Below are 26209 nucleotides of genomic sequence, written 5' to 3'. Positions count from 1 at the left end.
AACTTCTGTTTGGCAAAAAATACCATAATATTAAAATTAGAAAAATATTTATAAAATATTTTGTGCAAACTTGAGTCATTCGCAGATGGTCTTTTTCACTTCTCTGTAGTCCAAGGACTGCAAACTTTCTCTGTGAAGGGCTTTCTGGTCTCTGTGACAACAACAACTCTGCCATTTTAGTGCAAAAACAACCACAGAAAATATGTAAATGAAGAGCCTACTGTATTCTAACAGAGCTTTACAAAAACAGGCTGTGGCTGTAGCCTGTTTACATGTTGCAGTTGAATTGAGTACGTGCTCTGTTACTTGGTGATGAAGAGGCCTGTTTATTTGGGTATTTTTTGAGGCATCCCATCCAGGCCCCATTTTCCCACACATGGAATCATATTGTCCCATGTGACGGTAAGTGTTTAACAACTTACCGGTGCTCTGGGGGGAAATTATGTATGTCTATATATCACATACGTTTATTATAAACTACTGACACAAAGTACGTGTAGAACAAAATTTACAAATAAAAATAAAATATGCACTCTTCATACTGTAAATTCCATGTAGCCCATCGATACTCAGAGAATGCTTTCATTAATTTTCAGCAGGGACTTCCCTGGAAGTACAGTGGTTAAGACTCTGTGCTTCCACTGCAGGGGGCACAGGTTCAAGAACCAAGGGAACTAAGATCCCACATGCCACGAGGTGTGGCATGCATGCATTAATCAATCAATCAATAAAATTTTCACCAAACTCTCTTATCCATGGCCAACCTATGGATGTAGTTGATGAGCAGCTGTCTTTCGGACATAAATATAGGTCTGAACTTCATTCATTTGTCAACAACACAAGCAACTTTTTTGCTGAATTGGATAATACTTTTCAAAAACTGGAAGAATATTTTCATAATTTTTTATGCCACTCCCAGTGTAATGACTATAAACACAACACACTTTTAAGTTTAATCTGTTATTAACATTATCTCTGTCACTTTCAGTCTAGAAAATCAACAATAAATGAAGTCCTTATTTGTTGCATTTGTCCATTTCCACGTATAAATTCTCCCACCATGACCGATTTCAAGCTACCAAGGTGTTGACTCTGAAGGTAGAGTTGGAAGGAGACGCACAGGCCACCAGTAGAGAGTATTTCCATCATGTAGACAGAATAGATATAAATAACGCCCAGAGTATAGGAAATGACAAGATAAAGTAATTAGGAAGTGGTGATTTCTGAATATTTGTTACCTTTGTTCTCAATATAATTTAATCATAATTTTATGTAGTTTAATTTTTAATAATGGTTATGTTAAGAACCCGCTCACAACAGTCTTGAAAGTGTTAACAGTCAGCTGTATTAAGTCAATGTGAGCTGGCCCAGCACACCCCTGCATATTGGCAATTGTATAGGTAGAGGACTTTCTTTTTTTTTTTTTTAATTTATTTTATTAAAATATAGTTCATTTACAATGTTGTGTTAATTTCTGCTGTACAGCAAAGTGATTCAGACACCCACTCCATCCCTCCATGACCCGCTTCCCCCCTTGGCAACCACAAGTCTGTTCTCTATGTCTGTGAGTCTGTTTCTGTTTCATAGATGAGTTCATTTGTGTCATATTTTAGATTCCACATATAAGTGATATTGTATGGTATTTGTCTCTCTTTCTGACTTACTCCATTTAGTGAGATAATCTCTAGGTCCATCCATGTTGCTGCAAATGGCATTATTTCATTCTTTTTTATAGCTGAGTACTATTCCATCATATATATGTACCACATCTTCTTTATCCATTCAAGCATCAAGGGACATTTAGGTTGTTTCCATGTCTTGGCTGTTGTGAATAGTGCTGCTATGAACATAGAGGTGCATGTATCTTTTCGAATTACAGTTTTGTCTGGGTATATGCCCAGGAGTGGGATTGCTGGGTAATATGGTAGTTCTATTTTTAGTTTTTGAGGAACCTCCATACTGTTTTCCATAGTGGCTGCACCAATTTACATTCCCACTAACAGTGTAGGAGGGTTCCTTTTTCTCCACACCCTCTCCAGCATTTGTAGACTTTTTAAAAATGACCATTCCAACTGGTGTGAGGTAGTACCTCACTATAGTTTTGATTTGCATTTCTCTAATAATTAGTGATGTTGAGCATCTTTTCATGTGCCTGTTGGCCATCTGTATGTCTTCTTTGGAGAAATGTCTGTTTAGGTCTTCTCCCCTTTTTTGATTGGGTTATTTGTTTTTTTGTTATTGAGTTGTGTGAGCTGCTTGTATATTTTGGAAATTAAGCCCTTGTTGGTTGCGTCATTTTCAAATATTTTCTCCCAGTCTGTAGGTTGTCTTTTTGTTTTGTTTATGGTTTCCTTTGCTGTGCAAAAGCCCTTGTAAGTTTGATTAGGTCCCATTTGTTTGTTTTTACTTTCATTTCTATTGCCTTGGGAGACTGACCTAAGAAAACATTGGTCCAATTTATGTCAGAGAATGTTTTGCCTATGTTCTCTTCTAGGAGTTTTATGGTGTCATGTCTAATATTTAAGACTTTAAGCCATTTTGAGTTTATTTTTGTGTATGGTGGGAGGGTGTGTTCTAACTTCATTGATTTGCATGCATCCAGCTTTCCCAACACCACTTGCTGTGGAGACTTTCTTTTCCCCATTGTATAATCTTACCTCCTTTGTCAAAAATTAATTGACCGTAGGTGTGTGGGTTTATTTCTCGGCGCTCTATTCTGTTCTGTTGATCCATATGTCTGTTTTTGTGCCAGTACCATGCAGTTTTGATTACTGTAGCTTTGTAGTATTGTCTGAGGTCTGGGAGAGTTGTTTCTCCTGCTTTGTTCTTCTTTCTCAGGATTGCTTTGGCAATTCTGGGTCTTTTATGGTTCCATATAAATTTTAGGATTATTTGTTCTAGTTCTGTGAAAAATGTCATGGATAATTTGATAGGGGTCGCATTAACTCTGTAGATTGCTTTGGATAGTATGGCCGTTTTAACATTGTTAATTCTCCCAATCCAAGAACATGGGATATATTTCCATTTCTTTGAATCATCTTAAATTTCTTTTATTAATGTTTTATAGTTCTTAGCATATAATTCTTTCACCTCCTTGGTCAGGTTTATTCCCAAGTATTTTATTTTTTTGATGCAATTTTAAAAGGGATTTTTTTTTTTTTAACGTTCCCTCTCTATTTCATTGTTAGTGTAAAGAAACGCAACCGATTTCTGTATGTTAATCTTGTATCCTGCTACCTTGCTGAATTCGTTTATCAGCTTTAGTAGTTTTGTGTGTAGTCTTTAGGGTTTTCTATATATAATTTCATGTCATCTGCATATAATGACACTTTTACCTCTTTAGGTAAAGGCCTTTTTTTGGGATGAGTATACTTTAAGGTGGATACATTCAATTGTGACCAAGACTCAGACCTTACAAAGTGCTCTGCCCCCAACCCCAAAACTCCTTTTTATCCCAGTAGCCAGCCCTCCTGAGCAGAGCCTTGGTCCCTCCCCAAGGACCAGACAGCACAATCAGGGGCTCTTATTTCATTGGTTTATTTCTTTCCAAGACCCACTTGGAGGAGTAAGGTCTAATCGCCACTGGTTTAACTGCTTATTTATGAAATCAAACTACTTTTTTTTTTTCTTTACTAAATCTTGCTAATCAGTAAACAGTCATCATTTGAATTCTCAATATGCTAAAAAGTCATTTTTCCAAGGGGGATAATTAAAACAATATTTGGTATAAAAAATTCCATACACAGGCAGACACCTTCTTCATCTCAAATCCCATGGTTAGATGATTGCAAACAGAGGTTTATACCATTATAGCCTTAATGTGTAAGGGATCACTAAGAAGTCTCACAGATCGCTAAGAAATATGTGAAGCATCCCAGTAGAAAAATAGGCAAAGAGCTTGAAAGAGCAATTCATGAAGAAAAATGACAACCAGTAAACAGAAGCTATTTAATCTTTGCAGTAATGGAAGAAAGTACAAATTAAAACAGAGACAGGAAGGTAAATATCAGGATAACAAGCAAACAAGCGGAAGTTCCGGGGATTACAAAACAAAGCCGAGAATGTGCCTGGCATTCTGCAGGTAGGGCCACAGCATGACCTGGTATAGAGAGCCTGAATATAGGCGTAAAAAGGCCTGGGTCCCAGTTCCAGCTCCACCAACTACTGCCTAGGAGACCTTGTGAGTGATAATAACTCCATCGTGGGCATGTTTGGGCACCTAATGGGAATGAATATTTCCAGCATGACCTGGCACGGGATGGGTTGTCATGGAAGCTCAGTCCCTTTTCCCCCTCTTCTCACATATATAGGTTCTAACCGCAGCCTTTGGGAACTGGTCCATTTTCCCTCCGGGAAAGCTCCAGCCCAGAGGGAACAGGTAGAGACCTGCCTCCACACCTTTGAAGAAGATTAAACTGGCTGTGATTCTGGAGAGCCCAGGAATTTGGAAACAACAGAATCCAGGGGTGCTGTGCTGAGGACATGCTGGGTTGCCATCCAGCCAATTCTTTCAAGTTTGGAGCTCAGCAGGTCCATTTCTATCCTTTCTTCTTCTTAAGCAACATTTTTTCCAAACAAAAGAAGCAAAAATTTGCTCACAGCTTGGTTTTGAAACTGCTGTGAGCAGATAATACACGGCGAACTGCCCTGGCCCTGAGTGGCTCTGTGTGCATGCAGTGAGTCCCTGGGCAGAGCCATGTAAGATGTTCCCACACGCCTTGGCTTTCTTTGGAGCTGGCCCAGAGCGCCTGACTCCACCGGCTCCCTTCCGTGGAATCCCATCTTTGGGTTTCTCCTTCCCCCAAACCTGGAAGGTGAAGCCGGGGCAAGATCAAAGAGGTCCGGGCAGCATTTGGTTTGTTTGCCAAAACGTGCGGAGTAAAGCTGCAGGGGCCCAGGTGAGTTACGAAGCTGGAGCCTGCGCCCCATTCACGCTGACCTGACTGAGAGGAGGCAGAGTCTGTGAGAAGCGGGTGGCGAGAGGGAGACCAGGCTCCGCAGAGCCCGGAGTCAGGCGCAGCATTCAGGCCTGGGGACCCTGCGTGGGGTGAGCCCAGAGCAGAGCCTGGCAGGTGTGATCTGAGTTCCTGCCAGGCCACTTTCTGGCCTGATTCTGGAACCTGGTTCTGGAACCTCCCTTCCTGCACACGTGTGACACGAATAATAGTATCTGCATCACAGGCCTGGGTGAGGTTCAAATGTAGATTTTATATGAACAGATACTTGGTGAGGAATTTTGAGGTTTTAGGGTTATGAGCTGAAACATCTAAAGCAGTGACTGATAACTCTCAGTGTTACGCTCTCTCTTCTGTGTCATGTTCTGCATTTCTGCCTTAGCAAGCTGCGATGCTCCCTTGAATGGAAGGGAAGGGACCAAAGAAAGCCCAGGGAAGTCATTCTTTTCAAACTTTACTCGTGGTAGTTCATGCCTTCTGCATTGAATCCTGTGTGTTGATTACACTTTACTCCCTACATCTCACACCGCACCCGCCATGTGCTCCCCAGGTTGCCTCAGCCCCGCTGCCTTGGGGCCTCGCCTCTTGCCCAGTGGAGAGGTCTGGCCTCAGGTCAGCTCCCCCAGCCTCCACCGAGGTGAAGGCTCAGCTAGGGCACAGCTGCCTTGTTCCCACACAGGTAGGAGCTGCGTTGGCCATAGAGGGCCAATCAAACCCAAGAGGACGTGAGGAGGCTGTAACTTTTCTCTCCACTTCCAAGTGACATGTGAAATCCAGGCTTCCCAGTGTCGACTGAAAAAAAAATGCACAACCTAAAAGTTGAGAGTTATGTTTTACTTGGCTGGCAAAGCTGAGGACTTAAGCCTGGGACATAGCCTCGCAGATAGTTCTGAGGGACTGCTCGGAAGAGGCAAGGGGGAAGCCAGGATGTAGAGGAGTTTTTGCAACGAAGTAGTCAAAACATGAGAAGACTATTGTTAATTAAAGAAAACCAGGGACTTCCTGGCAGTCCAGTGGTTAAGACTTCGCCTTCCAATGCAGGGGGTGCAGGTTTGATCCCTGGCCAGGGAGCTAAGATCCCACATGCCTCGAGCCAAAAAAACAGAACATAAAACAGAAGCAATATTGTAAAAAATTCAATGAAGACTTTAAAAATAGTCCACATCCAAAAAAAAAATCTTTAAAAGAAAACCAGACATCTCAAGTTAAGGAGTTTAGTGCTATTCTGTGTATAGAAAGATGCAAGATCCTGGGCTCCCTGAAGTCATTCCTTTGATATGCACCTCAGCTATCTGGGGCCAGTATCCTGCTTTTCGCCATCCTGAGTCCCCTTAGGGTGCACCGTTGGGGGTGGCCGCAGTGGCTGAGGGTGGCAGTGGGCAGCCCGTTTGTCTCCATCTCAGTTTCCTCAGGGCTCACGTCAGGGTGGCTGTAATGTCATGGCTTGATGGCTGCAACATCCTTTGTTCACTGATATGGCAGGTGATATTTTAGTTCACACCAGCATCTAGCCACGTGGAGGGGCAGGTAACACACCTGCGAATGCACGGGAGGTTTGCCCAGGGAGAGCCGAGAGAAAGGCCTACATCCTTCCCACATGCCCCACAAGGCCCATTCGGAAGACCTCCCCTGGCCTAGCAACCTGCTGCTTTGGTGTGAAGTTGCAGCCAGCTTGGTACTTGTTTCCCCCTTCCCGGCCGCCCCTCCTCTGCACTCCTGTTGCCCCAGGACTGCACCTCCCGGTGAAGCCTCAGCCCCTGGGCTTTGCCGCAGTGCTTGCTCTCTAGAGAATGTTGCCTAAAGCATGTGGTCAGTGGCAGACTAAGTGTGCGCTTCAGTAATCCCCGTGAACTACTGCGAGGGGTGGGTCATCACGGGCATCCCATTAGAACTGGTTGGGTGTGATTCTGCACTACAGGAAGTGCAGGATGTGGTCTCTCCTCTCTCCCCGGCGCTCAGCCCTTGGAACGTGGCTACAATGAGCAGGTGTTGGATGATGGAGGGAATGAAGGTACCCGCAGCCCTGAACCTTGTTTAAATCAAGAGCTCATATAATTTGAATCAACTGTTTTCAGCTATGCACGCTCAGTAACCCGTTTAATAATCAGTTAAAAGAGGTAGAAATTAGTCTCTCCGTTGTGACTGTTCTTTCCCTTTTTTCATCATAAAACGTTCCATGGTTTCTTGTGTTGACTTTAAAAAATGCACAACGTGAGACCTGCGAGTTAAGTTGTATTTGGGGCAAAATGAGGACTGCAGCCCAGGAGACAGTGTTTCCGATAACTCTGAGAAACTGCTCTGATGGGGCGAGGGGGGAGCCAAGATACATAGGAATTTTGCAACAAAGAGCAGGTAATTGGGAAAGTCAAAAAATTATTGTTAAATAAAGAAAGCCAGATATCTCAATTTAAGGAATTAAGCGCTTGTCTATGTATGGGAAGATGCAAGAGTCTGGGCTCACTGAAATCATTCCTTTGATGTGCACCTCAGCTATCTGGGGCCAGTATCCTGTATTTTCACATCCTGAGTTTCCTTAGGGCTCACCGCAGGGATTGGCTGCAGTCTGATGGCTGCTAGATGGCAAGTATTCTTTTCAGCCCTGAGTTTCCTCAGGGCTCACTGACTCACATTGGAGGGCTGCAGTCGTTGATGACTGTGACATCCTGTGTTTATTGATATGGCAGGAAATATTCCATTTATAAATATACCATTTATCACTTGATTTCTGTTCAGTAGCTCTTTCATACACTTCCTCCTCCTGAGAGCATAGCTGTTCTCATTTTCTTGCTGGTGTTATTGACCACGGTTGAATTGACATCTGCTTTGAGCTAGACTTCACTTCCAAAAGAAGAATGGAGATTTTGCAATCTGTGTTTGATGGCTCAATTTATCTCATACTGGCAGCTTAGATTTCAAGCATGTGCCTTCTGTGCTGGCTTCCAAGTTTGTCACTAAACTCTCATTTCTGGAAAGTGTGATTATGGAGAATCACTCCCGCTTCCTGGAAAGAACTGAGGACTCCGGGAGGTTTCCAGGCACCATACACACGGTTGTCCAAAAGTTCCATTTTTTACCCCATTTGCTTCGAAAGGACTCAGTGTTTTAGTTGGTCTCATTGCCTCCCTTCTGCTCTTTCAGGGGACTGTTATAGTGGTGCTGTTGCCCAAAGTCTCCTAGTTCAGGAGGAAAGGAAGCGTGACACCCTGCTTGTTCAGGTGCACGTACGTGAGTTGTGGCTTTGTTCATCACCCTATGTCTCGCCTGGTCGTGGATGTAACAAAGAGATGAGTTTCTTCTTTAATATTTCATTTTTGCAAATAAAATACAAAATGTTGATGAAGATGAAAAATAAAATGTATGGAAAGAGGAAGAGCTCTCCTGAAACCCCTCCCTCAGGTTCTCCACTGTTGCATCAGGTACAAAGGTACACCTGCACTGGTCAGCATTCTGGCAGCCAGATCCCCCCCCCACCCCCTGCGCCAAGAATATGTAAGTGCATTTAATGTTTGAACATTTGACTTTGTTATTTTCAGAAGCACATCATGTTCAATATGTCTATATTTCCACTTGGTGTTTTTTCATCTTGACGTTTTACTGTGTTCTAACCGTGCTGCGTACATAACTTTGTATTTCTTTCTGTTACTTGCATATCAAGCGCTTTTTCATGTCATTTTATATCCTTTGTGAGCAGCATTTTATGTATTTTTATAATACTTCGCCAAGTAGAAATACCATCATTTATTTAGGCATCCCTCTATTGTTGGGACGCGTAGATTGTTTTCTGGAGTTTTTGCTATTATAAACAGACAGCTTAGTGCAGAAAGCTTTCTCCTAAATTTAAAATTATTTCCTTGGGATCGTTCACCAGAAGTAAAATTACTAGGATAAATAAGCGGTGGAAACCACAAATATACCTGCACTGGATACATTTTACTAATTTGCTTTTCAAAATGGTTGAACCAACATACAACTTCATCAGGCACAAGTAGGCACTCATTTGCCAGCTCTCGAGGAGATAAATGATATCTTTTGTTAATTTGCGTTGTGATAATTACTAAGGAGGGTGAACACTTTTCCAAATGTTTGTGTACAAAGTGTGTGTGTGTGTTTTTAATTGCCCTTTCTCTTTTGTCCAGAGAATAGTCAGTATTGTTATTAAGCTAATAGGTACTCCATGTAAAATACAAATGTAATAACCCTTTCCAGGTCATAGCTCCTATAAATATTTTTTCTGGTCTGTTATTTGACTTATATATATTTTTAAGATAATCTTAAATTTCTTTTCCAGAATTTCGAAAGTTCTTTTTTTTATTCCCAGTTTGTGATTTGATCTTTTTCAGAATCTGTTTGATTTGGGGGTTTTTTTTTAGTATAAGGTAAATATTTTTCATAAATTGCTAACGAATTACCCCAAAACAAAGACAAAATCGAAACGTTAAGAGATGTTGTGGGCTTCTGCATCTGGCAACAGAAAGACCAAGAACAGGACAACTAGCAAAACAACTAAAATATACAAAACAAGTTGTGAAAATAAGTCCAGGCGTATTGATAGTTTCAATAAAGGTAAATAGATTGCTTCATTTAGAAGACAAAGATTGTCAGATTAGATTTTTTACATGTGTTTGCTGTTGTGCCGGGCGTATTTGATTTACCTACCAGACCCCTGTCCACTCCTGTCTGCCCCACTCTGTCTGAGGCTCGTCTATCCACAGACTCTCTGCCTGTGGCTGGTGGTGGAATTCAGCCAGGGGGAAACTCCAGCAGGAGAATGGAAGGAGGAAGGAAATGTTTCTTTCAGAGTTATTTATCCCTGCAGCATCCCTCGGGGTCACAGACCCACCCTCCCCTTGCCGGTAGACTATTGTACACTTATGGGCTAAACACCCCTTCTGTTTCTAGCCCCGGGGAACTCCATCGTCCCTTGTGGCTCTGTTTTGCTCTGCTGACACCTCTGTAAATAGTCTCTTTATTAAAGCCTTATTGGATTATCCTAGTTTAATTATGCTGCCTTCTTCCTGCTAAGACAGACTGATGGAACTATATGTAAGAACAATATCTAAAATATAAGAAAACTGCAAAGTTAAAAATAAAGTGGATGGGAAAAGATAGACCAAGCAAATGCTAACCAAAGAAAGCTGATGTAGTTACGTTAACATCAGACAAACAGAAATGTTACGGCGAAAAGCTGTCCCAAAGCTGAAGAGGGTCACTGCACGTTGATAAAAGATTTGGTTCAATTCTAACGTGGCCTCGAAATATATAATGCAAAAATTTGTTAAAACTCCAAAGAGAAAAAGACAGGCTCACACACAAGGTGGGAGATTTAGCATACCTCAAATATATTTGATAGACAAAATAACAAAAATCAGTAGGAAGAGAAGATTTGAACTTCACAGTTGGCAATTTAGGTCTAACCAATGGACCTACACCCAACAACCAAAGAATACACTCGCCTTTCAATCACAGGTGGATTATTCATGAAAATTGGCCACGTAGTAGGCCATTTGGCAAACTTCAGAGTATTTCCAAGGATTGGTAGTATATAAGCCCTGTCCTCTGAGATTACAGGTAAGAAATCAAAACTTAAAAGATAACTAGAAAAAGCCCATACATTTGATAGTTAGAAAATACTTCTAAACAACTCATGTGTCAAAGGAAAATAATCATAATTTAATAGGGAGGGACTTCCCTGGTGGCACAGTGGCTAAGAATCCACCTGCCAATGCAGGGGACACAGGTTCGAGCCCTGGTCTGGGAAGATCCCACATGCCACGGAGCAACCAAGCCCATGTGCCACAACTACTGAGCCTGCGCTCTAGAGCCCACGAGCCACAACTACTGAGCCCATGTGCCACAACTACTGAAGCCCATGCGCCTAGAGCCTGTGCTCCACAACAAGAGAAGCGACCACAATGAGAAGCCCGCGCACCACAATGAAGAGTATCCCCCGCCTGCTGAAACTACAGAAGGCCCGTGTGCAGCAACAAACACCCAACACAGCCAAAAATAAATAAATTAAATAAATAAATTTATTTTAAAAAAAGGATAATAATTTAATAGGGAATCTTTGGAACTGGATGATAATAAAAATACTGCATATCCAAACAGGTAATGCAGGTGAAGTAGACATGAGAGAGGAATGTATGTTCCCAACTGCGTGTGTTAGAAAAGAAGAAGGGCTAAAGATTGATGGTAGGTGCTTTGTGTCCACCTAGAGGGATGGGATAGGGAGGGTGGGAGGGAGACGCAATAGGGAGGAGATGTGGAGATGTATGTATATGTATAGCTGATTCACTCTGTTATACAGCAGAAACTAACACAGTATTGTAAAGCAATTATACTCCAATAAAGATGTTAAAAAAAAAAATTGATGGTAGAAAATGATCAGCAACATAAACTCAAAGACAGCAGGAAAAAGGAATTTTTAAACTAGCAGAAATCAATGAAATAGAAAACAAACGTACGTAGAGAGAATTGACAAAAGCCCTGAGTTGGCCCTTTGAAGACACTAATAAAATTGATAAACCTCTGGGAAGACTGGTCAAGGAAAAACCTGAGAATGTAGTTGACCCTTGGACAGCACAGGTTTGAACTGCGCAGGCCCACTTAGATGCAGATTTTTTTTTTTTTTTTTTTTTCAGTAAATAAGAACTACAGTCCAACGCAGTCTGTGGTTGGTTGAATCTGCAGATGCAGGGCTGGCTGTAAAGTTATACATGGGGATTGGCACCCCAGACCCCTGCGTTGTTCAAGGGTCATCTGTATATAATTTCACGAATGAAAAAGAAGAATGTTATTATAGATCCTGTATACATCAAAGTTATTATAAGAAGATCTTATAAACAACTTTGTGACCAAAAAAATGAAATGTTAAGTGAAATGACCAAAAATAATGTAACAGCAAAATTGACACAAGAAGAAACAAAAATTAAAATTGTGTGATTAAAGAAATTGATTCTGTAATTTAAAAGAAAACTCAGGGCTGGATAGATGCACTGGCAGATTCTCGTAAACATTTAAATGGAAGAAATGTAATGTCACTATTCCACAGACTCTTCCAGAGAGTAGAAAAAGAGGGAAAAAGAGTCCCCAGTTAATTTGATGAAGCCTGAGTATCCTTGATACCAACTCCCAACAGCCCCACTATGAGAATGGAGACTTTTCAGCCAGTGTCACTTGGGAACATAAATAGGAAAATCCCAAGTTCAATATTAACAAACTAAATCCAACAGTATTTTTAAAAAGTTCCTCTTTTCCTGTCTTTTTTTGGATTAAATATTTTTGAATATTCCATCTTATTTCCTTTAGGATTTTTAGCCTATTTTGTGATTGTCGCAGTAGACTTGGAGTTAATACTCCTCCCCACTTTCTGCTGTAGTTGTGTGCTATATGTTACTTCTATACACATTACAAACTCCATCTTGCAGGGGTATTTTTGCTTTAAAGACAGTCGTCTTTTGAAGAAATTAAGAGAAAAAAAAAAGCTACTCTTATATTTACCTACATGGTCACCATTTCTGGTACTCTGTACTTTCCTGTAGATCCAGATTTTCATCTATGACCATTTTCCTTCTGCCTGAAGAACTTCCTTCACCATTTCTTATCATGCTGGTCTGCTGGCCATGAATTTGCTCTGCTTGGATTTATTCCAAAATATCTTTATTTCAACCCATTTTCAGTTTGTTTTTAAAAATAGGTATATTTATTGACACACTGATTTTGACTCTGCTTAGAGGAAGTCATTGTGATGGTGCTGTGACTCCACCCATTTTTTAAAATTAATTTATTTTTGGCTGCATTGGGTCTTCGTTGCTGCACGCGGGCTTTCTGTAGTTGTGGCAGGCAGGGGCTACTCTTTGTTGTGGTGCATAGGTTTTTCATTGTGGTGGCTTCTCTTGTTGCAGAGCACGGGCTCTAGGCGCACAGGCTTCAGTAGTTGTGGCTCGTGGGCTCTAGAGCGCAGGCTCAGTAGTTGTGGCGCACGGCCTTAGTCGCTCCACGGCATGTGGGATCTTCCTGGACCAGGGCTCGAACCCGTGTCCCCTGCATTGGCAGGCAGATTCTTGACCACTGCGCCACCAGAGAAGCCCTATTTTTTTTTTTTTCATTTCAGTACTATAAAGATATTACATTTTCTTCTTATCTCCATTGTTTCTGATAGGAAGTGCTTGCATTTACTATGAAAACAAACGTTGTTTACATCTAAGCTATCTGGCGTGCAAGGATAACATTTCCTTTCTCATTTTGTTCAGGCTAGCAAGTTTGCCGAATACAAAATCAATAAACAAAAAGTGCGTTTTCACATTTCAGCATGCAGAACTTCTAATCATTCTAAGTGCCTCACTGCTAAATATAGAAGGACCGCCACACATTCGAGAAGATTATGCAACATTAAAACAGACACAAACCCTGAAGAGAATAAACTTAGAGGTAAGAGGGAATTCAGGCAGGAAAAGCAAACAAACAAAAGCACAACAACAACAACAAAACTTCAAAAAAACTGTAGTTGGTGTTACAAGGTAGAAAACCAAGTAGGGAAAAGGCCAGTTCTTCTTCCCTCCTGTGTTTCTCTCCTGTGTGTCTCCTTTATTGTTAACGCAGAACTCTTCACTTCCGGTACTTCTAGTCACCAAATGTGTGGGGTTTTCCCCCCACAGCAAACAATTCTTTGCCGCACCATCTGGGTGTCCTCCGATGCAACTCAGTTCTGGCACCGCCTACCCGGGGACAGAGTCAGGCCCCACAGGCTAAGGGCTCAGTCCCGCAAGACTGTCCCCCGCACACATACACACACACGCTTCGGACACCCGTTGTAAGCCTGGGTTATCACCTGTGCTTTTGACCAACTGCCCTGTAGATCTAAAGACCCCCTCCTTGGGTTCAGTTAATTTGCTAGAGCTGCTCACAAAACTCAGGGAAACACTTGCTTACATTTACCAGTTTATTAAAGGCTATGATAAAAGGGTACAGATGAACAGCCAGAGGAAGAGATACACAGGGTCTGTGAGGGTCCCTAGTGCAGGAGCCTCTGTCCTTGTGGAGTTGGGACGCATCACCCTGCTGGGTTGATGTCTTCACCCACCTAGCAACTCCCTGAACCCCATGCTATTGGGATTTTATGGAGGCCTCCTCATGTAGGCGCGATCAATTACAAACTCCGTTTTTAGCCCTTTTCCCCTCTCTAGAGAAATGGGGGGTGGGGCTGAAAAGTCCAAGCTCCGAATCCTGGCTTGGTCTTTCTGGTGACCAGCCCCCATCCAGGAACCACCCAGGAGCCCACCAGAGTCACCTCATTAGAACAAAAGTTGCTCCTAGTATTTTTTTCACTTGGGAATTGACAAGGGTTTTAGGAGCCCTGTGCCAGGAACCGGGGGTAGAGACCAATATATAATTTCTGTTATCTCATAGGTATCCTCAGGGAAGATAAAGCATTTCAGTGCTGAAATAAGAACAGGATGCTGCATTTTAAAAAGGAACATTGGGAGGACCAGATAAATGCCTTGAATTTTAAAATATGAAGCAAAAATTAGAAAGGCAAGAGATAGGTTGGAAGAGGAAACCTCCCAGAAAATGAAGAGCGAGTGGGGTGGGCATGTGGAAGATAGTGTAAGAGAAAGGATTCTCGATGTCCTGGGTAAGGAGGCATTGGACAATGGCTAGAATTCAGGAGCTTGGACAGAGCACGTGAGCATTTACCCTAGAAGGGCCCCCTCGGAGCCTTACGAGAGGCTGAGTCTGGGGCAGGACGCGGAAAGGTGGAGAGGGTGGCGGGAAGGACCGCTGTCCTGTTATAACCCGTGTAGCAGACTTTGTCTTTTCAAACTGTTAATTTATTACTTTGAACTAACTGAAAAATGTTGAAAGATGGTATTTTAGTGTTCTCTATCTCACCCTGCAGGTGCCATTAAGGAAAGTGCGGTTTTGTGTGTTGCCGAACTGTACAAGTGATTGTTCTTTACCTGATATGTGTGTTTCCACACTTCACCCAAAGAAACACTGGCGCTTGGGATTCTGAGATCCTCCTTCTGGCACTGAAAATACCATCTTGAAGGGTTTTTATGGCTACGAGATCATAGGGAAGATTCTCCCATCTGCCCGGCTTTACTTCTGGCTCTGGAGGTGTGCACGCATGTGTGTATGTGTGCATGTCCATAGGGGACACATACATGTGTGCACTCTTCCTTCTTTTCTAGCCCATTTCCTAAATTCTATCTATCTTCCTACCTCTTGCTTGCCATAATGTGGACTTAAAGCACATTTATAACTATGTTAAATTCATTGAGTAAAGGTTGATATTTCTGTGAGTGTATAATAGTTCATATAACGGCTTTATTGAAATATAATTCACACAGCATAAAATTCACCCTTTTAAAGCATCCTTGTATATTTTTATAAACAGAAGAAGGAGAACCTTTTTTATCCCTCTACCCAAACCTCTGCTTTAAACTTTGTAAACAGGTTCCCTGGACCTCAGAAGGAAAAGGCTTCCCCTGGAGTGTTATTTAGACTGAAACATATTTCTTGATTATAGGCTTCTCTTTCTTTACTGTGTTTCAACTAAAGAATTTCTCCCTGAATGTTGTAAATGTGGCGGGGGGGAGAATTAATAAATTCTTTATTGTTAATAGCTTCTCTTATGGCCAAAGAAAACCCAGGAATTCAAAAGTATTAGCTCGGAGTCCTTAATCTAACAAAACCTTTTCCCCGCTCCTAGCTGGTTTGTCTCCAATTGTAAATACCCCTCTCAAGGATTTTTAATGCTTAATTCAAAATGCTGGAAGAGAAAAGCTTCATTACTGCTGGTACTTCCCTATTGGCAAATTCAACCTCAGTCTTCCCTTAATTCTCGTTCTTTCTTTGAATAGGAATAATCCTGTTTGTTCATTACAAATTCAGTTCATTGAGGGGGCAATGCATTGAAGATGGTGAATGATGATAAAGCCTTTTATCGGCAGCCTCTGGGGCATTAGCTAGGATTATCCTCTGCCTCTCACAAGCAGTGCTGGCCCTGAGTGTTTAAGCAGGTGGATTTGCCCTTCTTTCTTCTAGGGGCTCAGGAATCTGATGGAGAGAAAGCCAGGGAATTTGGATTTGGGCATCTTTTCAGACCTCTTCCAGGAAATTAAGGAATGAATGGTACTAGTTGGGTTTTGTAAGGGTAAGCTTGAACAGGCATGCCGACGTCTTGACTAGTAACCAATACACTCTTGTTAAACGCTTTGTCCAAAGCAGACCAACATTCCGAAGTCCTCCCACCTCTGGATGGCAGTTCTGTGGAGTGTGGACTGGGTCTCTGGCCTGGTGTAGCCCTGGATCGTTCTTCTTCTGCTTCTTCCTTGGTTCTTCCCTCCAGGTGTCTCATCTCCTCAAAGCGAGGGCGGGCTCTGGGCTTGGTGAGCGTGGTGGGACCTGGTCCTCGCGTGGGCTGGACCCTTGGGGTCGTGGATAAGTGTTGACTCAGCGAGAGGAGAGGACCACCCTAAAGCCTAGAGCCCAGAGCTGCATGTTCCTGTGCGTCTCTGCCTTACCCTGTGATGCCAAGTCACTGGTGTCTGATCCTTCTGACTCGCCCCAGGTGGGACTGCGGGTTGGAGGCGGGCTGTATACCAGGTGGGCTTCTTCCCAGGTGCGCTGTGGTCTCTCACCTGGCAGTTTCTGAATCAAGCCTCATGAGATGCCAGACTCCATGAAGGGGTTATTGGGCCCCTTAACATTATGTGTCAAGAGCCTTCACAATGTTGTATTCTCTTCGGGGAATCTACCTGGGGAGAGTAGTTCAGATGCAGCAAGTGATATTTCCTGCAAATTCATGTATAAAAGCAAAAATGAAAAGGAAACTGAAACACATGTCCTGTTATAACCTATTATGAGAGATTGGTTAAGAAAATGCTTATATTCATACAGTGAAATAGTTTGCTGATATTTTAAGATATCAGTGTATTAATTTAGCAAACATTTATTGAGCACACATACCAGAAACTTGCCACACGCTGAGGCCAGTATGCCACATAAGAAAGGCACATTCCTGCCCACATGACCCCTCTGGTCTGATGAAGGGGAGAAGACATTAAACGGGTGAAGAAATGATTTCTGGATGTGATTAACATGATATGATGCTGAGTTAGAGAAGAAAGAGAAATTGCTGTCCTGTGTGATTTCAACTATGTGAAAAACAAACACGCATAGAAAATAGCCAAGAGGAGAATATCCCAGACAAGTTAGAGGTGATTTTTATTTTCTTCTTTGTTGTTTCAGTATTTAATAATCATCCCTCTTTTATAACTAGGAAAAAATAACTTAAAAAGAGAATTGCACTTCAAATTATGCCGTATACTGGAATACTTGTTTTCATGTCTTATGAAGGCAAAAAAAACAGAGACTCCCTTGGTAGAAGTAAAAAGAGCATGTTCACCTTTAAGTACAAAAAATAAGGAGGAAAATGTCTTTAGAATCACCACTGTCTAAACCTAACCCTCAGGTCAAGTTGTCCGCACAGAACCTTCTAGGACAGGGGAGGTCTCCTTCCCTCCTCCTGCCGTCTCCCTGCCGCTCTTTCTTCTGTGCTCCTAACTCACCAGCACGGCACCTGGGCCCTCAGAGGCTCTAGTGAATATCTCTTGCAGACGGAGAGAAGGAACAGAAATTTAAACCAAGTGTGAGCAACCATCTTCTTGGTCCACTTGTAAATCTTTGGTACAAACGTGGCAAAAGTGCACTTTTTAAAAATTAATTAATTTATTTATGGCTGTGTTGGGTCTTCGTTTCTGTGCGAGGGCTTTCTCCAGTTGCAGCAAGCGGGGTCCACTCTTCATTGCGGTGCGCCGGCCTCTCACTATCGCGGCCTCTCTTGTTGCGGAGCACAGGCTCCAGACGCGCAGGCTCAGTAATTGTGGCTCACGGGCCTAGTTGCTCCGCGGCATGTGGGATCTTCCCAGACCAGGGCTCGAACCCGTGTCCCCTGCATTGGCAGGCAGATTCTCAACCACTGCGCCACCAGGGAAGCCCGCAAAAGTGCACTTTTAATGCATCTTCGAAGTTTCATCACTTGTCCCCAGCAAATATTTTTGGCAAATTTCTGAATTTATAAATTGCTTCCAATTTTATCAAATCAGAAAGGTGTCAAGCTCTTAATCATCTGAAAAGATGCTCAGCTTCTTGTGTCAATAAGAGAAATGCAAAGTGAACTTCTCTGAATTGTCAGATTGTCCATCCAAGGCTGTGAGGAAGCAGATATGTTGGTATATTCCTGGCAGGGGTGTGATGTGACCAGACCCCGTGGAGGACAGTTTGGCAATGTCTGTCAAAATGACAAATTCACATCCTTTTTGATCCCTGCCCCTCCCCCGCACCATTCTACTTTTAGCCATGTAGACTACAGATACACTTACACACATGTGAAATGATATGCTCCTTAGATTTTATTTAACAAACTCTGTGCAACAGCTCCCATATGACAGTCACTGTTCTAAATCTCTTACCATCATTAAAGTCATTTAACCCCCAAGCTACTCTATGAGGTAGTTATTATTATTATTATCCCCACTTTACAGATGAGGAAACTGAAGAACAGAGAGATTAAATACTTTGCCCAAGGCCACACAGCTAGTAGGTGGCAGAGCCAGGATTCAAACCCAGACTGTGCAGCTCCAGGCTCCTTGCTCTGCCAACCTCAACAGGTACCTCCTCGTGTGACCACAGTTATGGCACTGTTTGTAATTGCAAACATTTGGAAACAAGTTAAATGCCTGTCAAGAGGGGACTGTTAAGTAAGTGACACGATACCTCTCTGATGCAGTGATGGAAAGATGACCAAGATGCATTTTAATGGAAAAAGCAAAGTGCAGAAGGTGCTCCCAGGTGTGTTGATAAAGGGGACGGGGCAGAATATGTGCTCGTATTTGCTTGGATAAGAATAAAACACCACCGGAAGGGTGCTCAAGAAACAGGGAACCGGTTGCCATGGAGAGAGATGGTGGAGAGAGATGGGGAAGCAGCTGGAAGGGGGACTTCCACTGTGTTCCCTTTTATACTTGTAGATTTTGAGCCATTCACATTTATTGATTATTTGGAAATGTAAATCAAAAGCCCTGAGTACCACAGCTTTTTCATGTTTTTTTTTTTCCTTGACCATATAACCAATTTGTTTCTAGATTTTTAAATTAAACTCAATTTTTAAAATTCATGTATGTGAAAGGTAATATAATATATGCCACGGTTTTTTTTTTTAATCAAACAATCCAGAAGAGAAAACAATAAAAATGAAGTCTCTCTTCCATTCCTGAACCCCAGCCTCCCCTCCCGGGCCCCTCTTGCAAGAAAGCTCCTACTGCTGGTTTCTTGGAATTTTTTTTTTCTTTTCAGCTTTATTGAGATATAATTGACATGTAGCACTTGTAAGTGTAAGGCATACAGCATAATGACTTACACACATTGGGAAATGATTGCCCCAATAAGTTTCATTAATATCCATCATATCTTATAGACACACACAAAGAAAGAGGAAAAAAACTGGGTTTTTTCCTTGTGATGAGAACTCGTAGGATCTGCTCCCTGGTTTCTTGGAATTCATTCTGTTCTCCCCCCTCACACAGGGTGTGTGCCGATCCCAAGCTTGGATCAGCCCCTCTTCTCTTGTTTGTCCTACCAAAACTCTATCCGAAAATAAGAATCTAATTTTAGTGATGAGGCCTTTGGTGGGTGTTTTGGAGACATCATATAGGATTGAAATAAATCTCGATTCAAATTATAGCTCACGGAGCCCTTGTTCCCTGCCCTGTAGTTATTATTCTCCCCCTTGATGACAGTTCATCACTCAGCAGTTCAAATGTCCAGAGCCTTTGTGGTTTTGAAATGTAGCTTTAATTTGATCCCCGGGAGTTGAGAACGGATGATCGTTCATAGACAGGCCCTGTGTTTGCTGCACCTGCACCCGTGTGAAGTATCAATACTTCTCGTGTAAGCGTCGCTCACTGCGTTAGGGAAATGGCCACGGAAAGAGCCCGGCCCTTTGGAGACCATGTCCTGGGAGACAGTCAGCTCAGGACGGTTCTTTTAAATCGAAGGACCCACATCCTTCAATCCTGGCCAGGCCAGGAGAGGCCCGAGCAGTGCAGGGCCTGACTTGGGGGCTTCGGAGGCTGCAGGCTTTCAGGACCTGGAGGTTTAGTTGGCCAGGATGATGGTTAAAAGGAAACAGTGCTGCTCTGTGCCCCGCCGTGGGACAGAATCGATTCATGTTGGGTTGATCTTCTTCTCAATAAACCCTGAGGGGCTGGGGCAGCCGGTGCCCATTAGCGCGAGACACGTGTCCTCTGGCAGGTCACACTGGCCTTCGGCCCCTCGTCTGAGTGACAGTGACAGCAGTGACCTCCTTGACATGGTCACACAGTCCCAAATGCTGGGCACACCGTGGTGAGAAGGGAAGCCGGCCCATGGCCCATTGTCACGTCCAACCCGGCCCTTGTGTGCTTTATTACATCAGGGATCCTGCCTGGACGTTGCAGGCCAGGTTTCCCCTTCTGTTCTCACCTGAGGACAGAGCGGCATGGGCCTCGCTCCCTGGTGGAGGCGGTGGTTGGGGGGGCGCCTACTGCCCCCTGCTGCCCCTGCCCCATCCGCGGGCACAGCCGGCTGCTCTCCCGTGAGCCTCTGTCCTCCCTCCACACCCAGACCAGCGTGGGTGCCAGGCATCCTCCTGTTTCTGAGGAGGTCCTCCCCATGCCCGGCCTTGGCGGACATTTGGGTTTGTGCCACCCGCCAAACTTGCCCACCTGCCCTGGACTAACTGGGATGGAAGGAGCCCGAGACCCAGGGTGGAGCATCCAAAAAGCAGGACTCCTCAATGTAACCCAGTTACCACATTTGGGGACAATGGGACACGGCTGAGTGCCAGGCCCCGCCCCAGATCCACCCACTGGATGTTCCAAGATGGGGAGGGGGCTGCTGCCCATCATGGGGGTGGGGGCCAATGGAGGGAGGCTGTGCCGAGACCCAGAGATGGAGACTGTGGCCGGGGCAGGAGGTGGGTTCCTGATCCCCAGGTGATGAGGAGGGGAAGATGCTGGGCTCAGAGCCCTGCTGTCGGGGGGGAGGGCTCGGGGACCTGAGCCGGGCAGGGCCAGGCACTTCCGTGGATGACGGAGGCCCCCGGCCAGACCAAGGGGCCAGAGCGCATCAAGGGCTTCCCGAAGGAGGCTCTTGACCCTCAGGTGAGTCTGGGTCCGGTGCCTTCCAGGGAAATTGAAAGAGTGGAGCCTCATCCTGTACGGCACAGCCCAGCACCCCTATACCACCTTCAGCGCCCATCAGTCTCGCTCCCGGATGCTGGAGCTCTCGGCCCCAGAGCCAGAGCCACCCAAGGCCGCCCTGTCGCCGTCCCAGGCCGAGGTTCCCGAGGACGAAGAGGACTACACAGGTAATGAACCTGAGGCCAGAGGAGATGCTCGGTTTTCCAGTGTAGCTCTTAATACGTGGGCTGTTCCCGGCGGAAGGCGGGGCTAGGGCTGTAGGCCTTCCTCTTTCCTGGGAGTTGTAATAATGATGGTAATTTGCACTCACAGCTCCTCCCTCCCATGGCTCTCCTAATATTTTACAGACCAGTAAGTATGCTTCAAACCAGTAAGTACTCGCCAACCTTGCCAGGCCGGGAATAGAGGTTCCCTATGCCCAACCAGAACGGGGACTTGCCCCCTGGCTAGTGACACTCCTCTGGGGCGCCCCCTTTTCCTCAGGGGCCCCCGTCTTCCGTCTCAGCCTCCTGACCCTCTCCCAAGTCCATCCACTTTCAGTCCTTGTGACCAGAATGTGGGAAGGACCAGGGTGCTACCGGGAGCCCAGGATGGTTGGGCTGAGTGAGCACAGCCAGGAGTTGCTGGCAGTGGAGATCTTGACCAGCCCAGGGGCTGGGAGAAAGACCCAGCACAGGGTCTCAGACCTGATGTCAGAGGACACTGATGCTGCAAGAAGCAGCTCAAGCCTCTCACAGGAAGTAAAGATGCCTCGTTGCAAATCCTCTTCCTCCTGCTGCACCACTGCAGGGTGGCACTCGGCTCTGGGCCTGCAGCGCTCCACGCTGAGAGCTGGGGCAGCATGCAGAAGGACGTTCCCAGCCGCCGGGCTGGGCGCAGTTTTGGTCAGCGTGCTAGGTGGCAAGCTCTTCCTTTCCCTCTGAACCATCCCAGTGATTTGTGAGAAACGGAGCCTTTCTGGTTGGGCATATTTTCCTTAGCTAAATGTTACAGCTACTTGATAAATGATGGGTGAGATCTAAGAATATTGATGCTTTGAGTTATCTAATAGCTTCTGAAAAAAAAAGTAACAAAATGGAGAATTCCACCAATACAGATCAAGCATAAATTATGGCCGATTCAATTTTAAATTTCTTCTACCGTGCCTTTAAAATGGAGTATTGAATTATGTATGGACTAATCTGCTCTGTTTCCCCCTGTGATTTATAAACTGTGGCAAGATTCAGTAATTATTAATAAAGGACTGATTTTTTTTTTTTTCCCTTAAAATCTGCTATGACTCTAACCTCACACTGTCCTGGAATCTCACTCTAACTGTTCTGCAGCCCAGGCCGCTCAGTCCTTCCCAAGCCTGGCCCAGGTGGTTAGAGGGGTCTCTGGGACTAAGGTGTGTTTCCGACACTTGGGGAAGTTCTGTGCAATCTCAGGGGCAAGTGGGGCGGGTGCACCAGTCACAGCAGGAAAGAGCAAGAGAGGAGAGGGGGCAGGAGGGGTGTGGCGTGGAGGGAGAGGAGGAGAGGGCTTCAGGGGGAGGGGGAGCAGTGTGGAGGAGCATCTCGTTGGTGCCCTGGGGGAAGCCCTCTGAGTCACAAACAAACAAGCCCAGGTGCAGAAGCCCAGGGAGAAAGAGAGGGTGCGGGGCAGGGGAGATTTTGAGGTGGGGCGATGATTTTCGACGACTTTCTAAATATTTATTTACTTATTTATTTATTTATTTGGTTGCGTCTGGTCTTCGTTGCAGCATATGGGCTCCTTAGTTGCGGCACGTGGGCTCCTTAGTTGCCAGCAGCTGGGCTCCTTAGTTGTGGCATGCGAACTCTTAGTTGCGGCACGTATGTGGGATCTAGTTCCCTGACCAGGAATTGAACCCAGGCCCCCCGCATTGGGAGCGCGGATTCTTAACCACTGCACCACCGGGGAAGTCCCTGTTGATGCTTTCTGTGGAGCTTCACGCACAGCTGAGGGGTGAGCTGGCAGGGGTGGCTGCGTGCCGGGGACACCTCTCGGAGGCATTGAGCTGGTCATGCAGACAGTGCGTGGGGGGCTCTGGGCCCCGCCCTTCGTCGGGCAGCGGGGGGCACCAAGCAGCGCTGTGATGGGGGCACACAGGTGGAGGGCCAGCTCTCCCCGGGACAAGGAGTAAAGGGGAGGAGGTGAGTGAGGGGCGGAGAGGGGAGTCCAGCCGCCCATGGACAGTAAGGATCCCAGGACGGAAGGGGAGTGGGGCTCCTGGGGGGGCTCAGGGGGGTGTCAGGCGCCTCGCCAGAGCCATCAGGACAGCTTCCCTGTGAAGGGGTCAGCTGTGAGGTGGACACGGGTAGGGGACACTCTCAGCCACTGTCGCCCCCTAGCGATGGGGGCAGGGGAGGCAGCCGGAGGCTGAGTGGGTGGAGGGTCAGGGTCGTGGTGGGGCCTGGGGTTCCCAAAGTTAATGAGGGTGTGGAAATGCAACCTAGGGGGCTGCTAAGAGATCAGGAGGCTTGGGGGTTCAGCCCGGAGGAAGGGCGGGGTCAGGTGCCTGGGAGACGTCAGTGGCCGAGGTCCTGAAGGTAGAGGGCTTTGCGGGGATGGCCAGCCTGCTGGGACCCAGCCATCTGCAGAGCAGCAGGGTGGAGGGGGGGTAGTACTGGAGAGCACAGACTGAGGTCCCCGGTAACTCTCCCAGGATGCTTGGTTGCAGGGCAGGCCACCCCAGGACTGATCCAGCAGGTCTGGGGTGCTCAGGTGCTGTGGGCTAGGGAGCCGGGGTGATGGCAGGAAGGGGGAGGTGCTGGGGCTGCTACAGGAGAGCAGCCACAAGGGGAGGACAGGACCGTCGTGAGAACAGAGGGGAGCCTGGGCTTCAGGAGAGGAGGACAGACAGGCTGAGGACAGGGTACCTGGCCACGCAGGGCCGTGCGGGGAGCTGAGAGTCCAGGCAGCCTTTGCCTGGAGACGTTGCCCCAACGGCCTGACGGCTCAGGGTAGCTGATTCACAGGCCGCAGGGCTGCGTGGGTCACAGACTCACGGCACGTCAGCACTCACCCAACAGGCGGGCTAAAGCATTAGGTAACATGCCCCGGTCACAGGCCCTCAAGGAAGAGACCAGCCCTGCCATAAGGGGGTCTCTGTGCAGACAGCTCTACCCTGGCACCCACCTCGGGCCTCTTAGTGACACAGGGGGCCCAGTGCACTTCTCTTGGGTGGCGTGAATGGTGAGAACGACTGTGATACTTACTGAATCCGCCTGGTCCTCCAGGAATTGGTCTAATTGGTCTAAGCCCATGACAAAACCCATCGAGAGTTCCCCAGTTGCTTTCTAATGTTTGTTTATGCATGTTTTTTATCCTGGATTTGCTCCACTAAGGATTCAAGGTAGAGTTTTCAAATAAGCCTGTGTCAGTCTGACACCCTGCAGAAGGGAGTAGCTGTGATCCAGCCGGCTCAGCACGAGGGTCACGCTGCCCTGTAGCTGGAGCCCTGGGAGGTGAGACGGGAAGGTAGTGGGTCTCTGAGGAACGTTCGGGCTCATTGAGAAAAGAAGAAAAGGAGACACAAATACAAACTGCAGTGAATAACATGTGCTCACCCAGAGAATGAGTTAACAGCGGTACCAGAGAAAACCCAGGTGCATTCTTAGGAGTGATGGTGGTGTTGGGACAAGATGGCCAAGCAGGTGGATGTAATTCAAGAAAGTTTCAGGACTTCCCTGGCCGTCCAGTGGTTAGAACTCCGAGCTCCCCTGCAGTGGGGCACAGGTTCGATCCCTGGTCGGAGAACTAAGATCCCACGTGCCGCAAGGCGAGACCAAAACGATAAATAAGTAAATAAAAGAATGTTTCATGGCAGAAATGAGTCCCGATATCGGGCTTGTCGAGGTAATCTGGTAGAGAGCCGTACTGGGGAGGGCGCTTACAGATATGGACCCAAGCACCCTGCATGGGGGCGGTGGTTCTTACTGAGCTCTCCAAAGCAGGGCTGGACATGGCCGTCACCTAGATGCCCTGGCGGGGTCCTGCTGCCCTTGCTGTTGGGTGGTCCCTGCCTTGCATGGGGCTCCCGCTGGCTTCCTGACTAATCTCTGCCCCACAGAGAGGCTCCGGAGGGAGGGGGCTCCTTGAAGTCCACATACCGCGAACCAGGCCTTCCCCGAGGCCCTCCCGTCCTGTGTGTGGACGAGAGGGCACTGCGCCTCCCCAGTTTCTGCCCCTCTCCTTTCATCCGTTCTCTCACCCTCAGCCACTCAGCAGATATTTATTGAGCGCCTGCCCTGTGCTGAACGCCTTTCCAGGTGCTGGGAAGTTGGCAGTGGACACGCTAGACCAGATCTTGCCCGTGGGGAGCTTCGTCTCCTCCCTGTCCCCCCACTTCTCCTTAGGACTAGGAAGTGGTTCACTTTCTCACGTGAGACAGGCCTGCCTCGGGGAGAGGTGACCGCAGGGGAAGGCAGGGTGTCAGGCCAGCTCAGCGGGGAGGGCTGGACCCCACAAGTGGATTGGGATGAGGCGAACAAGGATCAAGTCAAATGAGAATCGATCCCCAAATCGAGTGAGTCTGAGGCCTGGGAAGGGGTGGGGGCACCTTGTGCTCCAGCACAACCCCAGCGCACTCCCCCACCCAGACCACAAGGAGCGTCTAGTGCATCCCCAGGGATGAACGCGGCTCTGAAAGGGGTTCACGGGGGGACCCACAATGAGAACCTTGGAAATGTCAGCAACGGTAAACCTTCAGGGAGGGAAGCCAAATACAGCTGAGTCTAACACTCGGAAGGTCTGGAGGCCCTTTAAAGAGGAATGAAGAGGGCTTTGTGCCCCTCAGCAAAGACCCATTGTGGGTGGCAGAGAATGGGGACTTTTGTCTTTCCCTCACGTCCCCAGGAAACTCTGGTGGCTGGCAAGACACCTCTTCTTTGCTTCTGAACTCACTCCCCACCCCCTCCAACAACTAAAACCTTGTAGAAGGTTGTTTTTTCTTCCAAGGACTCAAAAACTTTCATAACGCCCCGCCGGGCCCCTCTCTCCCCACAC

At 46.1% G+C, this 26209-nt stretch overlaps 1 protein-coding gene across 6 annotated transcripts in view; it reads left to right on the top strand.

The window, feature by feature from the left end:
- Positions 1–26209, top strand: part of PCSK6 (proprotein convertase subtilisin/kexin type 6) — a 195764-nt gene that overhangs the window by 150813 nt on the left and 18742 nt on the right. For 4 of the 6 annotated variants that reach the window (XR_009699485.1, XM_061181688.1, XM_061181686.1 and 1 more), the window contains exons 14-15: positions 21190–21369; positions 21515–21553. The exons of 1 other annotated variant lie outside the window; for it this stretch is intronic. Coding sequence is in view for 4 of the 5 variants with exons in the window: in XM_061181688.1 (XP_061037671.1) it covers positions 21190–21369; positions 21515–21553 (219 nt within the window). In the remaining variant the exon portion in view is untranslated. The remainder of the gene's footprint in view (positions 1–21189; positions 21370–21514; positions 21554–26209) is intronic. One more of the 6 variants, XM_061181687.1, reaches the window with a different exon arrangement.

The sequence above is a fragment of the Eubalaena glacialis genome, chromosome 2, assembly GCF_028564815.1.
Source record: "Eubalaena glacialis isolate mEubGla1 chromosome 2, mEubGla1.1.hap2.+ XY, whole genome shotgun sequence".
Lineage (NCBI taxonomy): Eukaryota > Metazoa > Chordata > Mammalia > Artiodactyla > Balaenidae > Eubalaena > Eubalaena glacialis.
This window is presented reverse-complemented; position numbering and strand designations above follow the sequence as displayed.